Here is a 22,202-nt window from a genome sequence, read left to right as displayed (position 1 = left end):
AACCCTTGAGGATGACTAATGTCATAATTCACTACTGTACAACTGACAAGCATAATGTAGTAGTTAGCTGCAGTATTTGTTTGGTTGCAGTTTTTGCTTTACTGGGGTTATGGCTACTAATAAAATGTAACCAAGTAAAATCTTTGAACAGCCGCCATTTTGTACTGGATCAATCTTTTTGAGTGCGGTTTGCGGCATTAAACTCTGCTAGATAAGCCCTTTAAAAATGATGTCCATATTGACCTATGCTCCTATTTAAGATTTCCTTCTGACTCCTTGCGGGACGTTCCCATGATATTACAGAAAACTGATAGTTCCATCAAAAAGTAGATTTTTTAGGTGTAGTATTGATGTACCAAATCTTGTTTATTTCTCTGTTATCGTTCAGAAAATATTATACCCGTGCAGGACTTTATGTACACCCTGTATATATATAGACATATCTATATTTTAAGAATAAAAGTGCATGTACATTAGTGTACATCTCAATTGTCAATGAATTTCTAAATACATTATGTAACATCTCAACTAGCAATGAGTTTGTAAATAAACTTAATGTCACAAAACTTATAAATAAGTCTTCAATCTCATATAAACTTAACCTCCAGAACTTAGGCAGACAGGTATTCCTGTACATCATAAAACTTCCTCTCAAATAAACGTTTTCTCAGCAGTTTACTAAAGCTCTTTAGATTCAGCCTTACACAGCACTTTTTTATATCAGATGGAAAGTTTGTTAAAGAAAAAAGGACTACTGAAATCAAGGGTTCTTTGGGAGAGAGTAAGGCGATGACTAGGATTTTCGCAAGTCACTACCGTGCCTAGTTGGATATCTGTGACTCTCTCAAACAAATGGGGTATTTTAAGGACCACTCATTGTCGTCAGTATTGATTTATAAATATTTAATTATTATAAATATTGAAGACAAGGTGAGAAGACAATCATTAACAGTTTTTGATTATATACCTGTTACTAAAAAATGTGTACAGACAAAATGTTCAGTGTGTCTGCTTAACTTTCTCTTGGTTTTGTCATACTGTAGGACTGATTTTCCATTTCAAAAGGTTCATATTTCTTATCCACTTCCCCATCCTACAATACTATTCACTTATTAAAATATATATTTTTACTTTTTAAAATACAGGGAAAAGTAAGATCGTTTGATGGATCATTTCAAACTTGATGAATAGTTTGTACAGCCGAAAGACGCTTGTGATCATATAGCAGATCCTTTGAAACCCAAGCAGTATATGAATTTTTGCACTGATTTCTAATTCTCTGTATAGTAAAATCTTATTTAATCTAACTAACTAGGGCCAGAAGTGATGTGAATAAACCAAAATCCAGATAAACCGGGAATATGGAAAACACAATAGATTATAGATTATAATGAATCTATTTGTACAATAATAATGAAACTCCCAATATACAGTCGCTCAGCCATTTAAGAAAAATTATTTCAACTTTATTTACACGCTTTTAAAGTTTGTTTCAACTGGTTTGGTTTTGTTTTAAAGTAAATAAGGACTACCTTTCTTAATTTTAAAGTTGGTATAATCACTAATGACCTTAACATAGCTGTTTAATTTTAGTTATTTGATTCTGTGTTTATACTTCACGGTTGTCATTTTATTTTTTTTAATGCTGTGTAATGTCGTAATGAACATAAGATGTAACTAATTTATCATTAAAAACTATTTATAATGGATAAAAATATTTCTTTTGTACTTTTATTTTTGTACATTAAAGTGATTATTTTATATACATTTCTTTTTTTATAGTAATTATCACGTAATTACCTTTTACCGTAAATATACATAATTCACTTTTAATTTATGTTAATCAATAGCTGATCTATAAATTTACAAAATAAAGAAACATTAAATTTACATTAAAACTAAGGGCAGTACAGAGCGAAACATTAAAAAATGTTAAAGTGTACAAAAAGGCCTTGGCGGCTTTAGTTAGTAACGGCCTCCTGATTGCTGGCGGTCATGGACCGGGCAACAGTCTTGAGGACTGGCATCCACAGGGTTAATGATCGGTAATTAAATTTGAGAAAGTTGTAATCCAGTTGTGTAAAATGGAATTTAGTTTACTTCACTGCAGGTGGGAGGTTTGGAGAGTATGAAATTTGTAGTATACAAGTGTCATCTTCCAGAAAAAATGTGAGAATAAAATATGTGAAAATCAAATTTTATCCATTTTTAACATTTTACAATCTAAAATTAAATGCATATGTGTAAAGTACAATCATTACGATAGTGTAACCTTCTCTGTCTACTATCAGCTGTTATTAACCTTATGTTATAAGATTCAGCAAAAAGGTTCGATACCTGAGATGTATTGGGCCATTTAAAGCAATGCTATTTAGGAGGGGGTGGGGATAGGGATGAAAGCAGTAGCATTCTGACAGTTTCCTTCGATTTCTAAGAATTTGTGAATTTATACATATTCTACTAATTAGTTATCGCTACAATCAAGTAAGTGAAGCTACACTGTTGTTGGGATTGCTTGATTGCTCTATTTCTAAAAGTTCTTTGGTTCAATAATGGCTAAAGCTCCTAATAGATGTGCCTGCCTGGTTTTTGACAAGTTACCATTTGCAATAATGGACTAGAAATTCTCTCTGACTTTCAATATCTTCATTGATAACAGAGCACTACAACATCTTTGGTAGTCTGGACAAGGGTGGTGTTAATTTCCCCCAGTAGGACCTGATCAATTGTTTTTGCCAGTTTGTAGAACTGTTGAAACTGTAAACTGGCTGGCCTCATGGGATACTTCTCGGTTGCGCAAAAAGCCTTTGGTGCTTAAGCGCATAGAATAAGCCGCCCCTTAGAGAAGAAGGACATATTAGTTTCCCATTCGAGTTGCGTAGAAATAATTAATTCCTTGTGGTTATCAAGCATTGCTATTTACAAAATGCATATGTGACAGGGTATGCACTTCACAAAATAATATTAAGTAATTAATATACACTTTTGAATTTTAAACGAGTCATTGGCTCAACCGCTCAGATGAGTCTTTGAATCCTGAGTCATGATTATAATTAATTTATAAAATTTCAAATTAACTGCTAGTAATAGCATGTATGGCAACAAGGAAGCAAGAAGGCAACATTTGGATGTCCAGTACTGGTTGCCAGGTCTCAGAGGCTGCCAGTTACGTTATATAGTGCAGCTATCAAACTTATGGTCGTAATATTATTCAGCATGCAGTGATTTTTTTTAAATCAACAACTATATTATTGTAGATCTGCAATCTGATCTCTTTCTAATTAACCTATCTCATAACTACAATCTAGGTTCAAATAAACAAATTGTCCAAAGTGTTATGTGACACGCATAAGTCAGAAATTACAACAAACCGTGTGTCAACTCCATGTACACTATCTAAAACATGCTCTTAATAAGACTACCACTAATTATAACTGAATTAAATATAAATAATACATATCACTATATAGTAGTCTCCATTCCAACCAATGGTGGATGAGGGCATAGGTCGGGTCTAAAATCTGAAAGTCGGTTAAAACAAAAATCATTAAAAACACCTCATGAAGGTAAAGTCACTGCAATATTTTAATTGATTATATAAAATGCAATATCACTAATTATATTTATAAACAAATGTGTTTCAGCAATAATTATTATTTACACATTACACATCATTCACTATTAGTACTACAACACAAAAAAAGCAATAATAAAACACTAACACTATTGTCCCATATCGCTAAGAAACTGAAGAGTAATCAGTCGTGTAGAGACATGTGGTGATTTATGTTTTTTAATAGTCCTTCCACACAATGGAAGCCAACTCTATCATGTCTTCCTGGAAAGGATTTGACGGGCGGTTGATCCGAGGGTAGTTAAGACGAAGCCTACTACTCTATTTTTTTCTCAATAACTAACCTCTGACAACTGAGAATTTACTATATCAAATGGCAAATATTTCATCACGGCAGAAACAAGATGGCTACAAATCTGGGAGAGTTAGTGAGCCTTTTTATTGGTTCATTATAAATGAACTTTTTAAAGCCATACTGTGACTTTGCATTAATTTATCTGATCTCTACTCTAAATAGAGAAGGCAAATCAAATTAGAAATAGAAATTAATCAAATGATTCTTTAGGTTTCCGTTTTAGATTGTTTTTCAGTTTAAGAGACCAAAAGGCCTTAATTTCAAATGAAGGTTGACTGAATATGAAGATTGGTGTATTAATTTAGAATATGAAACTTCCATTTAAAGGAATGAGGGTCCTAATGTATTATGGTAGCTTTATCCCAAAATTCATACCATCATTTACAGACCAGCAATGATCAGCAATTCTTTACTTTTCTATTAGTCCTTCTCTCATCCTTAGTGTTCTTTATTCTAATGACTAATAACCTTTTTGTATTGTCTATGTATTCACTGTTACAACACATTTTATACTGTAAATGTTTTTGGAATTCTGTGTGCCATCTTTTGGTTTTGTTCTTACAAGCCTTTATTTTATCAAAGTTTTGTTTTTTATGTGTTTCTAATTTTGAATTGTGAAACTACTCTTTACATTTTTTCTAATAATCCCAGCGTGAATGTTTTTGAAATCCTGTGTGCCATTTTTTGATATTTTGAACTAACAAGACTTAATTTTATAATAGAAGTGTTGTTTTTTAAGGTGGTTCTGATTTTGAGTTTTGAACCTACCCTTCTAATTTTCTCTGATAATCTCTGATGATTTGTTTGCACTTTCTTCACAAGTAGCAGTGATTATCCATTCTGTTCAAGATGCAATTCAACTTTCTTGATTTCCTCTTATAATCCATCTTTGTCTGAGTATAAAACCATTCCTCTAACGAATACCTTCACTTTCTTCTCTGACAGATGTGTACTTAAAAACAGTTTGAAGCTTATTTTGAACTTAAATGTCACAGACTACATTCGTATTGTAATTTTGAAAAACCTATTTTTCACTTAATTTTATCATAGCTTTCACAAAGACTCTTCTTCAGCTTGTAATGTTTGTTGTTAATCAAACTCACAAAACCAAACTAATTGACTGAGCTTAACCAAACCTAACACTCAGAGTGCTGGCAAATATTTCTTTTCTGTTTGTCTGTATGGCCATATGTTGAACTTGTCTTGATTTGATTGTTGATTGTCAAAACTATCAGCTTTGATTTTCACTGTAGTGTCTGAATAGAAATAATGACTTCAAATGAAGTTATTCCAAGGGATTTACTAAGGTCATAGGGCTTTTGACATTAAACAACCAACATATGGCTTTCAACATCAACACTTCAGCCCAATCAAACAAATATTGTGTTGTAATAAGAGCCTTTAAGTTTATTATGTATTAGCTCAAAAACTCAGAACTACTGACTTCAGATAAAAATTGTTGTCTCTGTTGTTAACTGACCTTTAGCAAGCCAATGAAGTGCATAGACATTATAAATTGCACAGAAATTATAAAATATAGAGTACTATTTTCAAATCCTATTAAACATTATACACATAACATCTATGTTCTGGCAAGACAAGAACTTATCCCTCTCTCCACCCTACAAATAACAACTGCTTGAACGATTTTGTCTCAACAGTTTTGAATCGTCTGACCAATCATCATCACATGTGCGAGGAAATCCTTGATCAGAGAACTGATGGGATTTCTATAAGCCTTCGTCCAACTAACACAGGTCAGATGAAAAAAACTTATATGTGAGGAATTCAGTAGGTCATCTGAAGACTGACTATGTTTGTTTAGTCGAGTTTTGGATGTGGCCAAACCTAACCTCAAAACATAACCCCAAATCTTCCGAATATGATTTTCTATAAAACCATAGTTCTTGCCAACAACTTCTTTTCTTCTTATTCTTTTCTCTTTTCACACACTAGTGAATGAATCGTATGATTTTACAAACTATTTCTTAACTTCTACTGAACTCACACTAATTTTTAAAAGCTATATAGTTGTTTTGTTGACCATTGTAATTTAATGACTAGTCGGAACAAGTGTGAGGAGCAATCACTCTCAGACCAAACTGAATTGATCAGTCAGCCGACTTCAATTGTCTGATAGTTCACTATGTGCTCCATGAACTCCAAATTCCAGGAGTCAAGCCTGTGACAATGTCAGACTTCAGATGCTGCACTGAGTATAAGGTTAGATGGTGCTAAATTCAAAATTCAAACTGAAGATGGTTCATCCAAGGTCTCACTGCATTCATGACTTCTTAGATTCTCTCCAAGGAATAATAGTTTTTTATAAATTTAAAAATAACCCCCTCTCACCTAAAATGATGATGAGTAAGGGGATAACTCAAAAATAAAAATAAAAATTATCCATTGTAATACCTCAAATTAAAGGTCTTGAGACAGAACCTAAGGCACAAAGAAAATAAATTTATAACTTTTGTATTTGAAATGAGTACTATTTGATTAAAGATAAAAATCTAATTTCAGTTGGAAGCTTTATACTGGATAAATTCAAGTAGGGATTTTTAATTTTACAATTATCTTCTTTTATCAAAATATTACTAGTGAATTGTCACAAGATGGTCACAAGTTACCGTTAAAACTTTTTAACTGCGCCAAAATTTTTAGGGGTTAGTAAAATTTTTGTGTGGGGAGAATTTAGAAATCCTTCAAACGATTCCCAAATAATGTTATTATATATCCATAGGAAAACTTGAAAATTCTAAACCATTAACTTATCAGGGTGGGCATTTTGGAGCACCAAGTAGACATTCATATACAAGGTCTAATCAAAATATGTCACCTTTTTTTTTTTTTTTATTATTTTACTTATTTATCAATCTTAATTTTGTCCCCTTCAAAGTAATCACCATTAGATATTATACACTTGTGCCAACGTTTCTTCCAATCCTCAAAGGACTTTAAAAAGTTGTTTTATGTGATCTTGTTCAGCTCCTTCATTGCCGTCTTTATCTTGTCAATTGTAGAGTAGCATCGTCCTTTCATGGGCTACTTCAGTTTCGGGAACAAGAAAAACTCACAGGGGGCCAGATCTTGTGTATACAGTGGCTGCGGCATCATTAGTGTGTTTGTTTTGGCCAAAAAAATTAGCACAAGTATCGTGTGTGAGCAGGAGCAATATCGTGTTGTAAAAGCCAATTTTTTTTTCTTCCATGAATCTGGGTGTTTCTGGCTGATTGCTTTGCGTACATTGCACATAACTTGCAGATAATATTCCTTATTGACAGTTCTACCCTGTGGCAAGAACTCATGATGCACCATGCCCCGAAAAAAACTGTAAGATAAACTCTCACATCCGACCGAATTTGGCGCACTTTTTTTTCGGTCTTGGCTCATGCGGCAGCTTCCATTAGGATGATTGAGCTATGAATTCTACGTCATAACCATAAGCCCATGATTCATTACTGGTTATGACCCTCTGGAGCAAATTTCTGTCATCACGGACAGAGTCCAACAGCTCATTACCAATGGTAATGCACTGCTGTTTTTGGTCGAAATTGAGGAATTTTGGTACGAACTTCGTGGCGACCTGTCTCATGCCCAAATCATTAGTAAAAATCGAGTGGCATGAGCGAATCGATATGTTTAAGTCCTCAGCAACTTCTCTAACGATGATTTGACGATTGGCCAATACTATTTTCTTCACTTCATCAATGTTTTCATATGTTCTTGAAGTGCTCATGCATACGGCATGCTGTTCATCGTTCACATCTTCTCGGCCCTCTGAGAACGTTTTGTACCACTGATAAACGTTGCTTCGGTCCAAGGTAGCTTCTCCAGAAGCTACAGTCAACATTTGATACAGATTCTTTGATCCATTTTTTCGAATAGGCGCAAATTAAAGACGAGCCCCAACATGTGCAAGCTAATCAGCTGTCAACAATTAACTGAACATTTAAAATGGCTGAACTTGTTGGCATACATCAGAGACATGTGTACCAACATATTTTAACAAACAAATAATAAAACTAAAATACGTACCCCGCAGAAATAAAATAGTCACAATGTTTTTTGAACAGACCTCATAGGTCTTGACAGGTGTCTTGCAGATATTCAGGTTTTGACGTTGGTGGAAGAAACTCCTTGGCTTAGCCTTTCCACTCGTTTGCTCCTAGCCCGTTGATCAGGTCTCTAAACTGCACCCTGAAACTCTCATACAAAATTTAATGAATTGAATTGTCAATCGTAAAGCAGAAATTCACAGTTTGCACCCGCATGGCCAATAGCACAAATCACAATAGCTACACTCTGTCCAAGACGGTTATCGCTGAGGGATCACAAATCTTACTACAACACTCACACTTAAATTGTTAAGGGATATAAAATATTTAATTTACATAAATTAAAAAAAAAAAAAACAATGTAATATTCACTTTTAGTTGAAAAATTATTTTCTATTATTATTTTTTAACCCTGAAATCACTTAATAGATTTTCTTACAGGACTATTATCAATAGATTTAAGTAAATTATTTAATATTTATTATAATAATACATAATCATAAACCTGACAATATTTAGGTAAAAGAAATAGTCATAAAGTAAAAATAATTGGATTTAATTCACATTTAAAAATATTAACTAAATGGATATTTATTAATTACTTTTATTATTTACACCAAATTAAGGGGGCAACGTACCCAAAAAATTGATTTTTTCTAAAAAAAAAATTTTATTTTTATTTTTTAGCTTCTAAAATGTTTGGAAACAATAATCAATTATAGGTTTTGCATTATCATTGCCAAAAGTGCGTTTTTAAAAAATAAAATCTATTAGCGTGTAGAGCTGATTTGATGATTAGTGACAAGCTTCATATCATATATATATATATACTATATTCATAATATATAATATAACTATTCATTACTAATGTTTTATTGCTGTATTCAGTATATTAGAATGTCATAGTTTCAGAACTAAGATCCCAGCTTTTTTATGTGTGGTAATCACTCAGTAGATCAGCTGTTGTCAGTGATCAGCTGTTAGTTCCAGTTACTTTACTCTAACCTCACTTTGTGAATGACATGTGTTTTTTGTGTTTTGTTGACCAATTTAGTGATTGGATTGACCAATTATTAGATTTGATTTAGTCATGAAGCAATCAACTAAAAAACAATACTAAGAAGAGTGTTGCAGTCAAAGAAAAGACTGAGCTTGAAGTATAAAAAATACCGTCAGGAAGTTAAATTGAAAAAGATGAAAAAGGAAGAAAAGATATTAAAAAAAGAAAGGTGTTACCTTTGGGGCTGGACTCTTTTGAGTGTAAAATATATTTACACTAAAACACAAAAACAATGATTATGTAAATAGTCTTACTTTTCATGGTATAGTAAACATATGAAGTTTTTTGCCTTTTCCCGTAAGTTTGTTTTTTTCCGTGTTTTTCAACACGTTTTACAATGTAACTTCTTTATTTATTGACCTAGAGACCTCATATTTTGTACATATGATCTTCAATACATAGTGCACAAAGTGTAGTATGGGATCAAGTATATTTTAAATCATACTCCTAATATGATTTTTTCCATTTATAGAAAATTATAATTTTTTGAAAAAATTAAAATAAAATGTAACTTACCTATTTTGATAACTACACAAAATTCCATACTACACTTTGTAAGGCTATTTATTTGCTTTAAAACAATATCAAAAAATTTGGAATAGGTGCAATACAAAAGCAGCTATGGTGTAAAACAAGAATTCTAATTTTCTTGAAAAACCCCCTCCCTTTCCCCTGAAGAGGGGTGGGAGGGGGTTAATAATATATTTTCTTTACACCCTGTCCTAGAGAGACACTTTAATGAACAAAAAGATTAATTAGTGGCAGAAATTAAAAAACATATGTTTTTAAGATATTATAAAACTATAATGAGGCTTGTTAAAAATTGTATCAACTATTATTAATATCTAATAAATGCATCATAAAGTGCAACTTCATATAATTAATCTACATTTAAAACGTAAAATTTGTAAATCTTGTAGAATATACCCAAGTTTTTAAGAGATATTTCTAATTACATACTCGTATATTATTTACGTAATCCCAAAAACAGAATGCATTACTCAATCTCCAGAAGGTTCTTCATCTAGGGTAGAAGTCAGCCCACCTAAACAACCCATGGTATTAGTTACTAGTTCGCCTAGGCTATTGGTCTCTTTATAACTATGAAAAAATGGACACAGCACTGAGGAAAAATTAACAGTCCCTTTCATGGAACTTCCTGTCCAGTGGCTTAACTAGAACTTGTCTTGAGGGAGGGGGGTGAATCTGATTGAACAGCATTCCACGCCAGGAATGAATAGGAATAATGCTGAATTTAAATAAATTAGATAGGCCTTATTCAAAGTAAAACAGTAACTGCTTTGTTTAATGTTTGTTGTTGACGATGGAAGATTTGAAGCGCTAAGAGGAATTAGAACATTGCCATCGTTACATGATACAAAAAGTATAACACATTTCGAGGATTGGAATCTATCCTCTTCATCAGGTGGGGGGGGGAGGGGTACTAATACATATGAAAATAAAGAATAGAAAAAAAGAAAAAAGAAGGCAAAAGTATCTCACTTTCACCTGTGCTGGTGTGACGTGTGATTGTGCTCTTCAATTCTCGTTCACTGACTTGTGCTCAGGACTTGCATCCTGTGCAGTGACAACGCTTGGACTGGACTCCAAGCAGCTTTTGGGTTTGTTTGAACCCTTTTCTTTCCTTTCTTTTTGTTCTTTATGTTTGTATGTTGTGTTTGTACGTCCCCACCTGACGAAGAGGATAGATTCCAATCCTCGAACGTTGTGTTATACCTTTTGAAACATATAGCAATGGCAAGTGTCCGAAATCTTGTTATCCATCTAACTGCTGTATTTCAAACTATTTAAATTTGCTATTATACGTGTATTTTTTAAATTTTTTAGGGCTTTTGGGGGTTTTATCCCCTTCATTACACTTATTTACATAATTTCCTGTCACTTGAACCTGTAGTAATTTTCACTGATGACATTTTTCCACTTTATCAAGGACATCATCACTTACAAAGTTTTTTCAGTGAGATGTTTGGAATTTTTTTTCTTTTCTGTATACCAAATTATTGGGAATATAATGTTGTAGATTTGTATTTAACTCTTTGTTTGACATTCAGAGCCAGCTATATTGATGGCCATCTTGATTTTAATCGCATAACAACAATATTAATCCTTAAACACTATGACGTTACTACTTTTAATGATAGAATTACGGGAAATTTAATGAATCCAAACACTTGCTTTTTTAAATATTTATATTAGTTATTCAGAAAAGTATCTTGACCTTCTAACGTACTTCATTGTTTGAATATTAAAACATTACAAACTTTAATAGAAAAATTACGTAATTTTTGATGCATTCTTCTTCTTCTTCTTCTATGGGGCGGCCTATTGCCATGCATTTTAGCCTCAAGGGCCTTTTGCACACCCCGGAAGCACACCATGAGGCCTACCAGTCTATATTTCAGCAGTTCCACAAACCGCCGAAAACAACCTACCAGGTCCTCCTGGGGAAATTTACCACCCTTGTCCAAACTACCAAAGATGGATGCATACTAATCATATCTTTAAAATATGACATCTGCCTTAACTTTGTAACCAAAATTGTGGCTGTAAAAGTGTTTATGGTTTAACATTGTTGTTATGGGGTAAAACGCAAGGTTGTCTCATTACAGCTAGGTCTTTAAGACCATTATAATTACAGCCCCATAAAAACAAACTTCAAGTATTTTATGATCTTAGTTTAGATATACAATTATAAGAGGTTTTTCAATAAGCATCTAACGCGTTTTAGTTTTTTAAAACATATTTATAGGTTATTCAGTCAAAAATATCAAACCCTTTTATACTTTATCACTTAAATATTCAAAAACAATACTGCATTTTACCAAATAAACTAAAAAGCGTTTGGATGCATATTCATTATACCTTTAACATGAGACATCATCTTCAATAACGCTATGATAAAAATCAAGAACGTAAAAGGGCTTGAGGTTTAAAATTATTTTAATGAAAAAAAAACCCAAAGTTGTTTCACTACAGCTGACTCTTAATGACAACATGCCAGTTTTTGAGACATGAACAGACATTTTTGTTTGTCCTGCAAATTGTATTTCTTATATTTTAATCATCTGTATAACAATACTAACAAGAAAGTTATTTAACATGCTTTACATAGTACACCTGTTTATTAGTATTTTATTTTATTCTTACAAGCTTGGTAACATGTATACTTTTGTCAGAAATTGAAAACGCTCCTAGGAGGGTGCCCTAAATTACATAGTGCCCCAGGGGCGATAAAGGGTTTATGGTAGTGTTACAAAGTGTTATTGGGGAGAGTGGGGTTTCAATGGAGCGCTACTTAACTATCAAACCTCAACAATTAATTGCTTGAAATCGTTCACAATATTCATCTGTTTCCTCCCCAAAGATTTAAAGTAAGCATTATATACTCTCACCCCATGAGAAAGGAAATGGAATGAAGCCTGAAGCCTCCATATAAATACCTCCTTAAATGGTAAAGCTGTTTGTTTAAATTGTTTATTAAAAACGTTTTGACAGAATAGGAATTTTTTATGTTTGAGCCAATCGGTAAAGTAAAAGTAAAACTAAAGTAAAGATATCTTATTTTACCAGGTGAAGTTAAGGCTAAGTTAAGCTCTCTCTAACACTTAACCTGGGGACCAATGGCTTAAAGGTGACAATAAAGATAACATTTAGTGAAACATTGTGGATAAAATTGTCTCTGTCATAAATCCAAATATGCAAATTGATAAGAGAGAATGACCAAGCAGTTCACCATGGTAAGAGACAGGAAGTGTGGTGTTTTTTTTCCATTGTGACATGTTCAGACAGGTGTGGGGTTACTGGTGCGACAAGCAAGCAGACTCCAAATCAGTTATGCATGTGCATTACAGTCAACTACACAGTACAGTGCAATGTACGCAAATTTCGAGATTCTGGGGTTCAAGAGTAATTCGATAGGTTTATTCTACTGCGGGTCCTTATAGGGTCTAAGCGCAAATTTATAAGCTTCTTATCCTAAGAGAACAACAAAATACAGTGAATGCCGTGTTGAGAGATGGTGTGCAGTGATTGTCTTGGTACATTTTGGTTGTATTTAGATCTAAAAAAGTAGACAGGGTAAAATATCAGGGTTTTAAAATAAAAAATGCATTGCCCAAAAAAAACAGCAAACCTTTTAAAACGATGATGTACAGTTGTGGAATATAGTTTTATATTAATAAAGCAGTTTTTACTTCAGAGTTTGAAATTATCTTTGTTATATTACAATTTTATTAGAATATAAATAGGGTGGGGGTGTTGGTGGCAGCTTTACGTTTTTGAGGGGAATTGACGTTACCGTTACAAGTTCGTTCCAGGGGGGGAGTTAGAAAAGTCCAATTTTAGCATTACGTAATTAAGGAACAATCCTGAGCATATGGAATATGAAAGAAATGAAATGCATTAGCTAACTAAAATTCATAGTGTTATTAAATGTTTTCCAAATTACACTAAATTCCTTCCAACTAGACCAAATCTGTTAAAATTTAAATCTAAAATTACAATACAGATAAAAATTATGTATTGTGCAAGATCCAAGGATAAAAGTTATTATGGAAGGCAGGGATCTTCCAACTTTCAAGATGAAATCCTTAGATGGCATTTAGGGCTTTAGTCGAAAAACTGTCTTGTAGTTTTATGATACTTTTTAATGATTTCGTACAATATAATGTAGAAATTCTATCATGTGTGATGTATCTGTAAATTACATACTTATTTTTTTGCTGCATTAACATCTCTTAGAAAGTCTGTGTTTTCAAATACTCCATAAAATATCCCAGTTTTTTTACCCGAAAGGAAAGGAACAAATTTGCAAAAGTTTTAAAGTCAATTCAGTAAATGACAGGCAATGATCAAATCAGCCAAATTTGATTCAAACTGAATAAGATTCCTGGCTGTTCTTGTTTATATGTATACCACTCTTAGGTTCATTAATTTCCAAGACTATAGTATGAGACATACCATTGCAAGCCTGGCTGTTTGGCTTTATTATTTATTAACAAGGTAGGAGTAATCCACACTGTGGTTTTTCTAGGTTGCGTGCAAAATTTCAATTCTATAGCTCATTTCATTCTCAAGATAAATAATTTATTACACATAATTTAGAAAAGAAAATTTTACATTCCTCTGGTAGAGAAGAAGAATTGTGCAGCCTACTGATTGATAGTCTTCAATGACCCTCAGCCAAATTCAATATGGATTAAGATTATTCAACATATAAATACATTAAAATAGAACATAATTAACAATTATTTTAACACTTTGGCTCCCAAGTGGCACAATGTTTAGTTATGGACTATTGGAGTCAGCACATGTTACAAGCGCAGGGAGTGAACATGTTATATATCAATACTTCTCTAACTACAGTATACAATGTTACACTTATACCGAAACCCTGGCTGAAAAATGTTTACCTAAACCTCTGGTCTCTGAGACCTCATTCAATAATTTTACTTCTATATCAAAATTGTACGCTAATAATACTAGTAAATTTACACTAATGGTGTTTAAAATGAAACCACAACATTCTGACAGTATATTGAGTATTTAATAGTTGTATAAAGTAATATTACATTGTAAAAGATTAAATGTAACCCTATATTTCAAAATCTTAAATGTATGTAAAAGAAAGTGTAAGTATACAAACATTTATACAAGTTTTTTGTAACAGCTTGCACACATTTTTTTCTACACTCAAGGCATATCTTCTTGTTACACTTAATGCACTTGTAGGCACTTGCAGAAGGGCACATTGAACAAGTCTTTCTCTTCTGAAGGCAGTCACTGGGGCCCTCTTCTCCTTGGATGTCTCTCTCTCTCTCTCTCTTGATGCTCACGTGGCAGGTCATCTCCCAAAGTCTTCTTTATGGCTTCTCTTACATCTCTTGGAAGACTCAGTGTAGCTAGTCTCTTCGGAAGGTGTGGAACAATCAGTCTGTACCCTAGTAGTCTCTGTAGCTCATGTACAAAATGAAGTAATTGACAGTCCCAATATTTAGCATTCTGTAGAAAATCACCAAGGGCTGTCGTCTGGCCTTTCTACCTGTGGTGAGTTTAGCATTTCATGTCCAGTAAGTCAATACCACATTTTGTGCTATTGTACTGATGGCGAGAGAAAAGAAGAGACCTGGATTCTGGCCTATATGAAAATTGCAGGCGCTACTAATAGTATGTTGCCGCGTCTTGTTTCGTAATTCCATTATTGTTTCACAGTTTTGATTGATTTGCGGCCTAATTGTTATGTTTTTTAAGATAATTTAAATGTCGGTACTGTTTTGATCAATTAAAATTGAGCAAAATTTATGTTTGTAATAAATTCTAATAATTAGGCTCTACAGTGGTTGTAAACAAACAATAATTAAAGGAATGAATTGCTGAAATTAAAGATTTTTTTTTATTGTTAAGATAACAATTAGTAATGTTCATATATGTATAATGTAAATTTAGTGCTTTTATGTATATAAAATTTAACATTTAAGATGAGTCACACTCTGCAGGAATGCCACATTACTGAAAACAAATAACTCGATTGCTCGGATAAACAATTCGCAGGTTGGCTGTGGGTCAAAGCGCCTGAAATTACCGCGCAGCAACACACTAGTACACAGCTGTGCGCCGGCACGGGCCAGGTCTCTTCTTTTCTCTCGCCACCAGTAGTAGCAGATCATTTCTGGCTTTCCCTTTTCCTCGTTGGTCTCAATGGTTTGGTGCATTGAAGATACTAGTATAACAGCTCTGTTCTCTTTTGGAACAAAGCTGAGAAGAGTCATATTTCCCCTAAAACCATAAAGGGAAGACATAACTGGTCTTTCAGGATGTAGGAACTCTTCAGGAAATGTTTTATTATTTTTTCTCGTGTTTCCAATGTAGGTCAGCTGGCTCTTTACAAGTTCATCTACAACTTCTATTGATCTAATTATCACCTGTGACATTTCTGTTGCTAGGAACAATAGGTTGAACTAGTGGAATCACAAACTGTGAAGGAATACTAAGTGTTTTTCTCTTTCACTGAGACCTAAATAGTCACTACCTTTACCAGTGTAAATGTAAGCATTTAGAACATAAGTTTTTGAGTCACACAATGACATGATTTTTAGTCCATATTTCTTTGGCTTCTGTGACATATGTACTCATAATCCACATCTTCTTCGGAACGGCACGAGTAGTTCATCAATAGTGGACATTTAATAAAGCTGAGTATACACTTTTGCTTTTGGAAATAAATGTTTAAAATATTTTAGAAATAGCAGCTGTCTCACTGTACGAGGGGGTACCCAAAAAAAACCGGAATTATTTTATAAAAATTATATATTATCAAATTTTTTACAATACGACCTTATCTCCTTCAAAATAATCTCCATTACAACTAATACACTTGTCCCAATGGTATTTCCATTGATCAAAACATTTTTTGTAGTCATCTTTAGAAATGGCTGCAAGCTCGAGCTTCGTTTTTTTCTTAACCTCTTCAACGCTGTCAAATCGTTGACCTTTCAAGCCTCTTTTCATGTGTGGAAATAAAAAAAAGTCGCATGGAGCGAGGTCAGGCGAGTAAGGTGCGTGGGGCAGCGGAACCATGGCGTTTTTTGGCTAAAAACTGCCTAACTGAGATGGTTGTGTGTACCGGTGCGTTGTCGTGGTGGAAGAACCAGTCTCCAGTCTGCCACAAATCGGGTCTTTTCTGGCGAACACTGTTGCGCAATCTTCTTAAAATCTCCAAATAAAATGTTTGTTTGACAGTCTGACCTGGAGGAACAAACTCAGAATGAACAATGCCTTTAGCATCAAAAAAGCAAATCAACATGGTTTTGATGATGTTTGATTTGACTTGCCGACATTTTTTTGGACGAGGTGAAGATGGCGACTTCCATTGGCTTGACTGTTGCTTCGTTTCTGGGTCATAACCATAGCACCATGACTCATCACCAGTAATTACCTTTTCCAGAAAATCGGGATCATTTTCGAGATGTTCTTTCAGAAGGCGGCAAGTTTCAACTCGATGTGCCTTTTGATGGTCAGTCAGAAGTCGAGGAACAAATTTGGCAGCAACCCTTTTCAGTCCTAAATCTCCTGTTAAAATTCGCTGAACCGAGCTCCAAGTTAACCCACTACTCTCTGATAGTTCCTCAATTGTCTGTCGACGGTCGGTGAGCACAAGTTCACGACTTTTCTCAACATTTTCGTCCGTTCGAGAGGTTGATGGACGTCCAGAACGAGGTTTGTCTTCAATCGACATGTTGCCATTTTTATATCGAGCGAACCACTCGTAGACCTGAGTTTTCCCCATAGCATCATCTTTGTAAGCTGTATTCAACATTAAAATAGTTTCTGCAGCATTTTTACCAAGTAAAAAACAAAATTTCACAACTGCACGTTGTTCACTTAAACTTGCCATGACAAAAAACGAAACAAGAACAAAACAGGGTTAGCGAAAACAGTCACTACGAACGAACGGAATGCACTAGGACAACGGAACTGGGGTCACTGAGCTTGCAATGGGTTGCGCGACACACGCCTAGCGGCAGGAATGTGTACTACACGCTGCCGGCTGCCAGCAATACAATTCCGATTACTTTTGGGTACCCCCTCGTATATAGGGTGGTTGAAAGGACCTTTCAAAATGAATAATAATGGTATTTGTTCATCATTGGATCTGAAAATGGAAAAAAATATATGCAAACCTATAAAGGCATTTATTTCTTCAACATCCGTATCCCTATTGTTGTTTCATTTGGTCTGGTGAGACAACTTTGATCTCACACTTGCTAGCTTTTTGTTGGTATTTGTTACTACTGTGTGTATTATAGTATCATCAAATAAAAGATTCCACACCTCTTCCTTTGTAAGCTGATTACCCAGAGTCCTTGCTCGTCCTTATATTCCTGGCAATGTTCTAATTATATTTCTAGCGCAAGTTCTGATATTTCTTGAAGGCTCTTTGCTATTCCATGCATTTAGGGCACTAAGTTGTGTTTGGATTGACCTTTCTAAATAGTAGCTATCCTGTTGATCGTTCACTTGCAATATATTCCCACTACAACTGGCCCATTCCCAAGAGCTTCTAGTAGATCATTATCCTGTTCCTCTTCTCCTGAACTTATTTTATAACATAATAATTTTTTTTTAATTATAACACTTCAGTATCAGAGAGAACAAAATCTGAGTCTGCATCTGAGTCATCAATTACACTACTGTCATCTTCGGAATCTTCTGAATGGTCACCATGAAGGAGACCGCGGATGTGATCACTAAAACTTGGATCACGTGAATCCAAGTTTTTTTTTGTCATCTATTTGAACGATCCATTGTAGTTTACCCACATACTAACCAAATGTTTCAAAAATCGAATAATGTATACAAGTACTTGGACAAATTTACATTTAGCAACAGGTAAATACCGGAACTGAATTATTGTAAAACAGTAATAACAAAAACAGGAAGTACACACAAACCGAAACCACTGGTATGTCAGATCTCTTATCAACACACACAGACCGAGGGGAATGAGGGAGAATGCCACGCTGAAAGTAAACAAAAAACTGCAAGCATGCAGAGGAGGGAGAGGGAGGACAGTACTGTTTAGGCAGACAGTGTCGCCACTATTGTTAAATGAAATTCCTTTGCGGTCTATGGGACCGGGATTTTGGTGATAGTGTTAAGGAAAGCTACATGCATTTTTAGTATAAAGAGCATTTTTACATTGTTGATAAATTCATAAATCATGATAATAATAATAATTATCAAAAAATTCTGAACACATTATGTTAAATATTATATGTGACAAGAAATTTAGTTACTTTTAATACTCGTATTCACTAAGAACCAATTGTAAAAGTCTTGCTTTAGCTATACAATAATAAATTTATCAAAAAAGCTCATCTATACATTTTGTACCACCTTAATAAATAAAATAAATCAATACAACTATAAATGATTTTGAAAATCCAACACATTCATAATGCAAAAGTTTTGTCTACAGAAGAAAAAATTATTGTATTATTCTTTCAATATCCAATATATTGATGGTTTTAAAAATGTATATTTTGTCAAATATATTTCCTATTCATGACTATCTTCATAGCTTTTCTAACAATATATTGCTATATGCAAGATACATGCTTAAGATATAGTTCTGATTTTGTTTAACAGGTAGTAGTAGTAGTGGAAGTATATTTAGCGAAAATGAAATATTTCTTCATGGGTTCTTCTCATTGGTGAGAGAGATGAGAGAGTGAGAGAGACCCCATAAAAGGCATTTGGAAGCCCTTTATCTTTTCTTGCTTTTCTGCTTTGTCTTTAAGGTTAAAAAAGTTTTAAATGTATTTGATATATGGACTACTTTAAATGTTATTTTGATCCATTAAAATATTATGTAGATAATGAATTATTACCTTTCATAGATGAAATAATAGAAAACCAATACTGAATAGATTAAAATTAGCCCTATATTTCTACAAATATTAAAGCACTTTTTTATTATGTACTTAATACAAATGTAAATAGGGAAAAAATAATTTGATATGTTTGTTTACTAACCACGGTCTACATGCTTAGCACTAAAGGAAACATGAATATGCTGAGATTAAAGATCAAGTGGACTCAGTTACACTTACCCGTGCATAGCAGTTAATAGAGGCTAGCATACTCTCGTACATTTCTCTTTATAGTTTTCCCTCCTAGGCCAGTTACCCCCTGCATCAAGAACTCAGCCAGGAAAAGTTTTGGAGAGGTTCCTATTTTGTTCCTTGAAAGGTTCTTGACCCATTTCTATCTTGGGAACAAGCTTTCAGCAGTACAGGTCAGTAATACTGAATTATTTAAATAATAATAATCATTTACTAAAAATTTAATTGAAAATTTGGGGGGAGCGGATCCCTTGGACAACCTCGCCTGCTACATGTTTGTCCTACGTCGCATGCGTTACTTCAACCAATGCTGTCACCTAATCTCAGCTGGGATTATTTGAAATGTACAGAAAGTAGTAGTGCACATCTACCATAATTTCTAGTAGGTTGTATATGTCTTTTAGGTTAAATACTTCTTATCGTTAGTGACCAAATCTATTTATTTAATTGACATATTCCCATACATTTATAAATACCCAACCTCACTTTTTGATTTTGACTGAAGCATGACTTCACCTTCTTCACCTGACCGCTCACCACAGGTCTGATCTTCAGCCAATCTCATTTTCAATTTTCAACAGTTGTGTCAACTGACACCAGTACAAAAGTGGTTAATGAAACAACATTCCATACTGAGGCAGCTTGTTCCATCAGGTTCCTTAGTTGGGCCAGCAATTGTGTTTTATACACTGAATGAGTCATAAATTGTCTCCTCGCAGAAATTAGTTGGTCTAAAGCTACCAACATTTGAGAGATTGATCATCGGATCACAACTGGCTTATCTGGCTTGGAATACCTCCTAAAATGGGAAGATTGGAAGTTGATAGGTCTTATAAAACTATATTATCAGAGCTTGCTTGTGCCTTATATACAGAGGGAATGTATTACTCGGATATTGAAGAAGACAGGATTTTTCCAGACATTTGCCATTGTTCAGTGAAACAAAAAATCAGTAACACTACGTTTCGGGATCTGCAATCTGATCTCTTCTTCAGGTAACCTAATACTTGTATCTTAAGTTAACTAAACACACTAATCATTTAATTTTGTTGCATAAATGTAAGGTTGAAAACCTTATGCCTATAGGGTTAACTCTAAAAACTCCTTTTCATAATAGGAAAGTTAATAACATTTGGTCTTCTGCTTCTAAATCTTTACTTAAAGAAAGAATTGCATATCATCATCGTGAAAGATGGAGTCACAATATGGTTTTAAGAAGTTTTATTTATTTGCAAAAATGAGTTATTTGCTAATGGCACAGTCTAGTATGGCAGTTATCACAAGACCAAGTTTAGCAACGTTGAGTATGGCTGCTGCTTGGTTGATAGTGGTTTGGAAGTCACCTTAAAAGCCTCTGGTTTCCAGGGTAAAAGTCTGAGAGAGTTTCTTAGTTTTAACTTCACGTGGTAAAATAAGAAATCTGTTACCTCTGTTTTCTTTGTCTTTTCTGTTGTTTTTCACAAATGCTTCTTGAAAGTGAGAGATTATTCTAGAGTGATCTCTAAGTATTGAGGACAATCAGTGTATTTGAACTGTATAACACCAAACCAGATGTTAAGGTTATAGTTATTCAGATGAAGTAGTTTATTCTTCTGTTTTGGAAAAGTTTGATTTAAACGTCCACATTGGAAAATAACTAATGATAACAACAAGATCAGATGTGAGTGTAGTTTTAAATATTTAGTTATCTCTGTGTATTGATGATTTGTTTAAGAGGATCAGAAGTAAATATTAAAAAGAATATGAGTAAAGACCAAACTATAAAATAGGCCATAATGAAAACTTCTCTCCTTAAATTCCTGGATAAACTTTAACTAATCAGTCACTCTACGGGGGACTCCTAAAGTGTACAAGAGAGCAAGGAATTAGGTCACACAGCTTCGCCAAAGTGCCTTTTCTCCATATCATTCTGTTAAGCTGCTGAGAGAATCACAAAGATAACTAGTGTAAATTGTTTTCATACTCATACATGTATATGCATTAAGGTGAAATTCAGAGTTGCAGGCAAGTCTAACAAAAAAATTGTAACAAACATTTAAGAGGTGTGATACATCTTCTTTCTTCGTCACTGAATAATGACAAATGTCCACAGAAACCCTGTTTCCTTCACAATCCTTCAGTTGTCAAGAACAAACTTAAAACAAACAATGAACTTAAGAGAGAGAGATAATGGGTAGTAGCTATCTACACTATCTGCTGGTTTACCATACTTCGAACAGTAATTATTGTAGATCTTTTAAAAGCTTTTCCAAAGAAGGTTTTAAAAATGAATACACCTTATGGCAAAATTCAGTCCTATAAAGATATCATGCCCCAAAACAGTGCCACCTATCCGAATATTGAAACATAAATGTAAAACTGCTTCAGCTAATAGCTTTGACAGTTGTGATTAAACCTTGGTCCACACACATTTCAGAAAATCAGTTTTAGACAAATTACACAAATACACAAACACGTACACAGAAATTTTTCATGTAGGCCTACATGAAAAGATTGAAAGCAGGAAATAAGC

General features: G+C 33.7%; 1 protein-coding gene across 1 annotated transcript; it reads right to left on the bottom strand.

Moving 5' to 3' along the window:
* Positions 1 to 7,335: 7,335 nt before the first annotated feature.
* LOC124363744 (protein GVQW3-like) lies at positions 7,336 to 7,782 on the bottom strand. The gene has a single exon (XM_046819006.1). It carries the CDS (start codon positions 7,780 to 7,782, stop codon positions 7,336 to 7,338), a length of 447 nt encoding a protein of 148 aa, XP_046674962.1.
* Positions 7,783 to 22,202: the final 14,420 nt, after the last annotated feature.

Source organism: Homalodisca vitripennis, chromosome 5, assembly GCF_021130785.1.
Source record: "Homalodisca vitripennis isolate AUS2020 chromosome 5, UT_GWSS_2.1, whole genome shotgun sequence".
Taxonomy (NCBI): domain Eukaryota; kingdom Metazoa; phylum Arthropoda; class Insecta; order Hemiptera; family Cicadellidae; genus Homalodisca; species Homalodisca vitripennis.
The sequence above is the reverse complement of the archived record's forward strand: the minus strand, read 5'-3'. Positions and strand labels throughout refer to the sequence as shown.

Bases quoted from the DNA above. Each gene is read 5' to 3' on its own strand.
- LOC124363744 (XM_046819006.1), bottom strand. From the start codon at position 7,782: ATGTTGACTGTAGCTTCTGGAGAAGCTACCTTGGACCGAAGCAACGTT.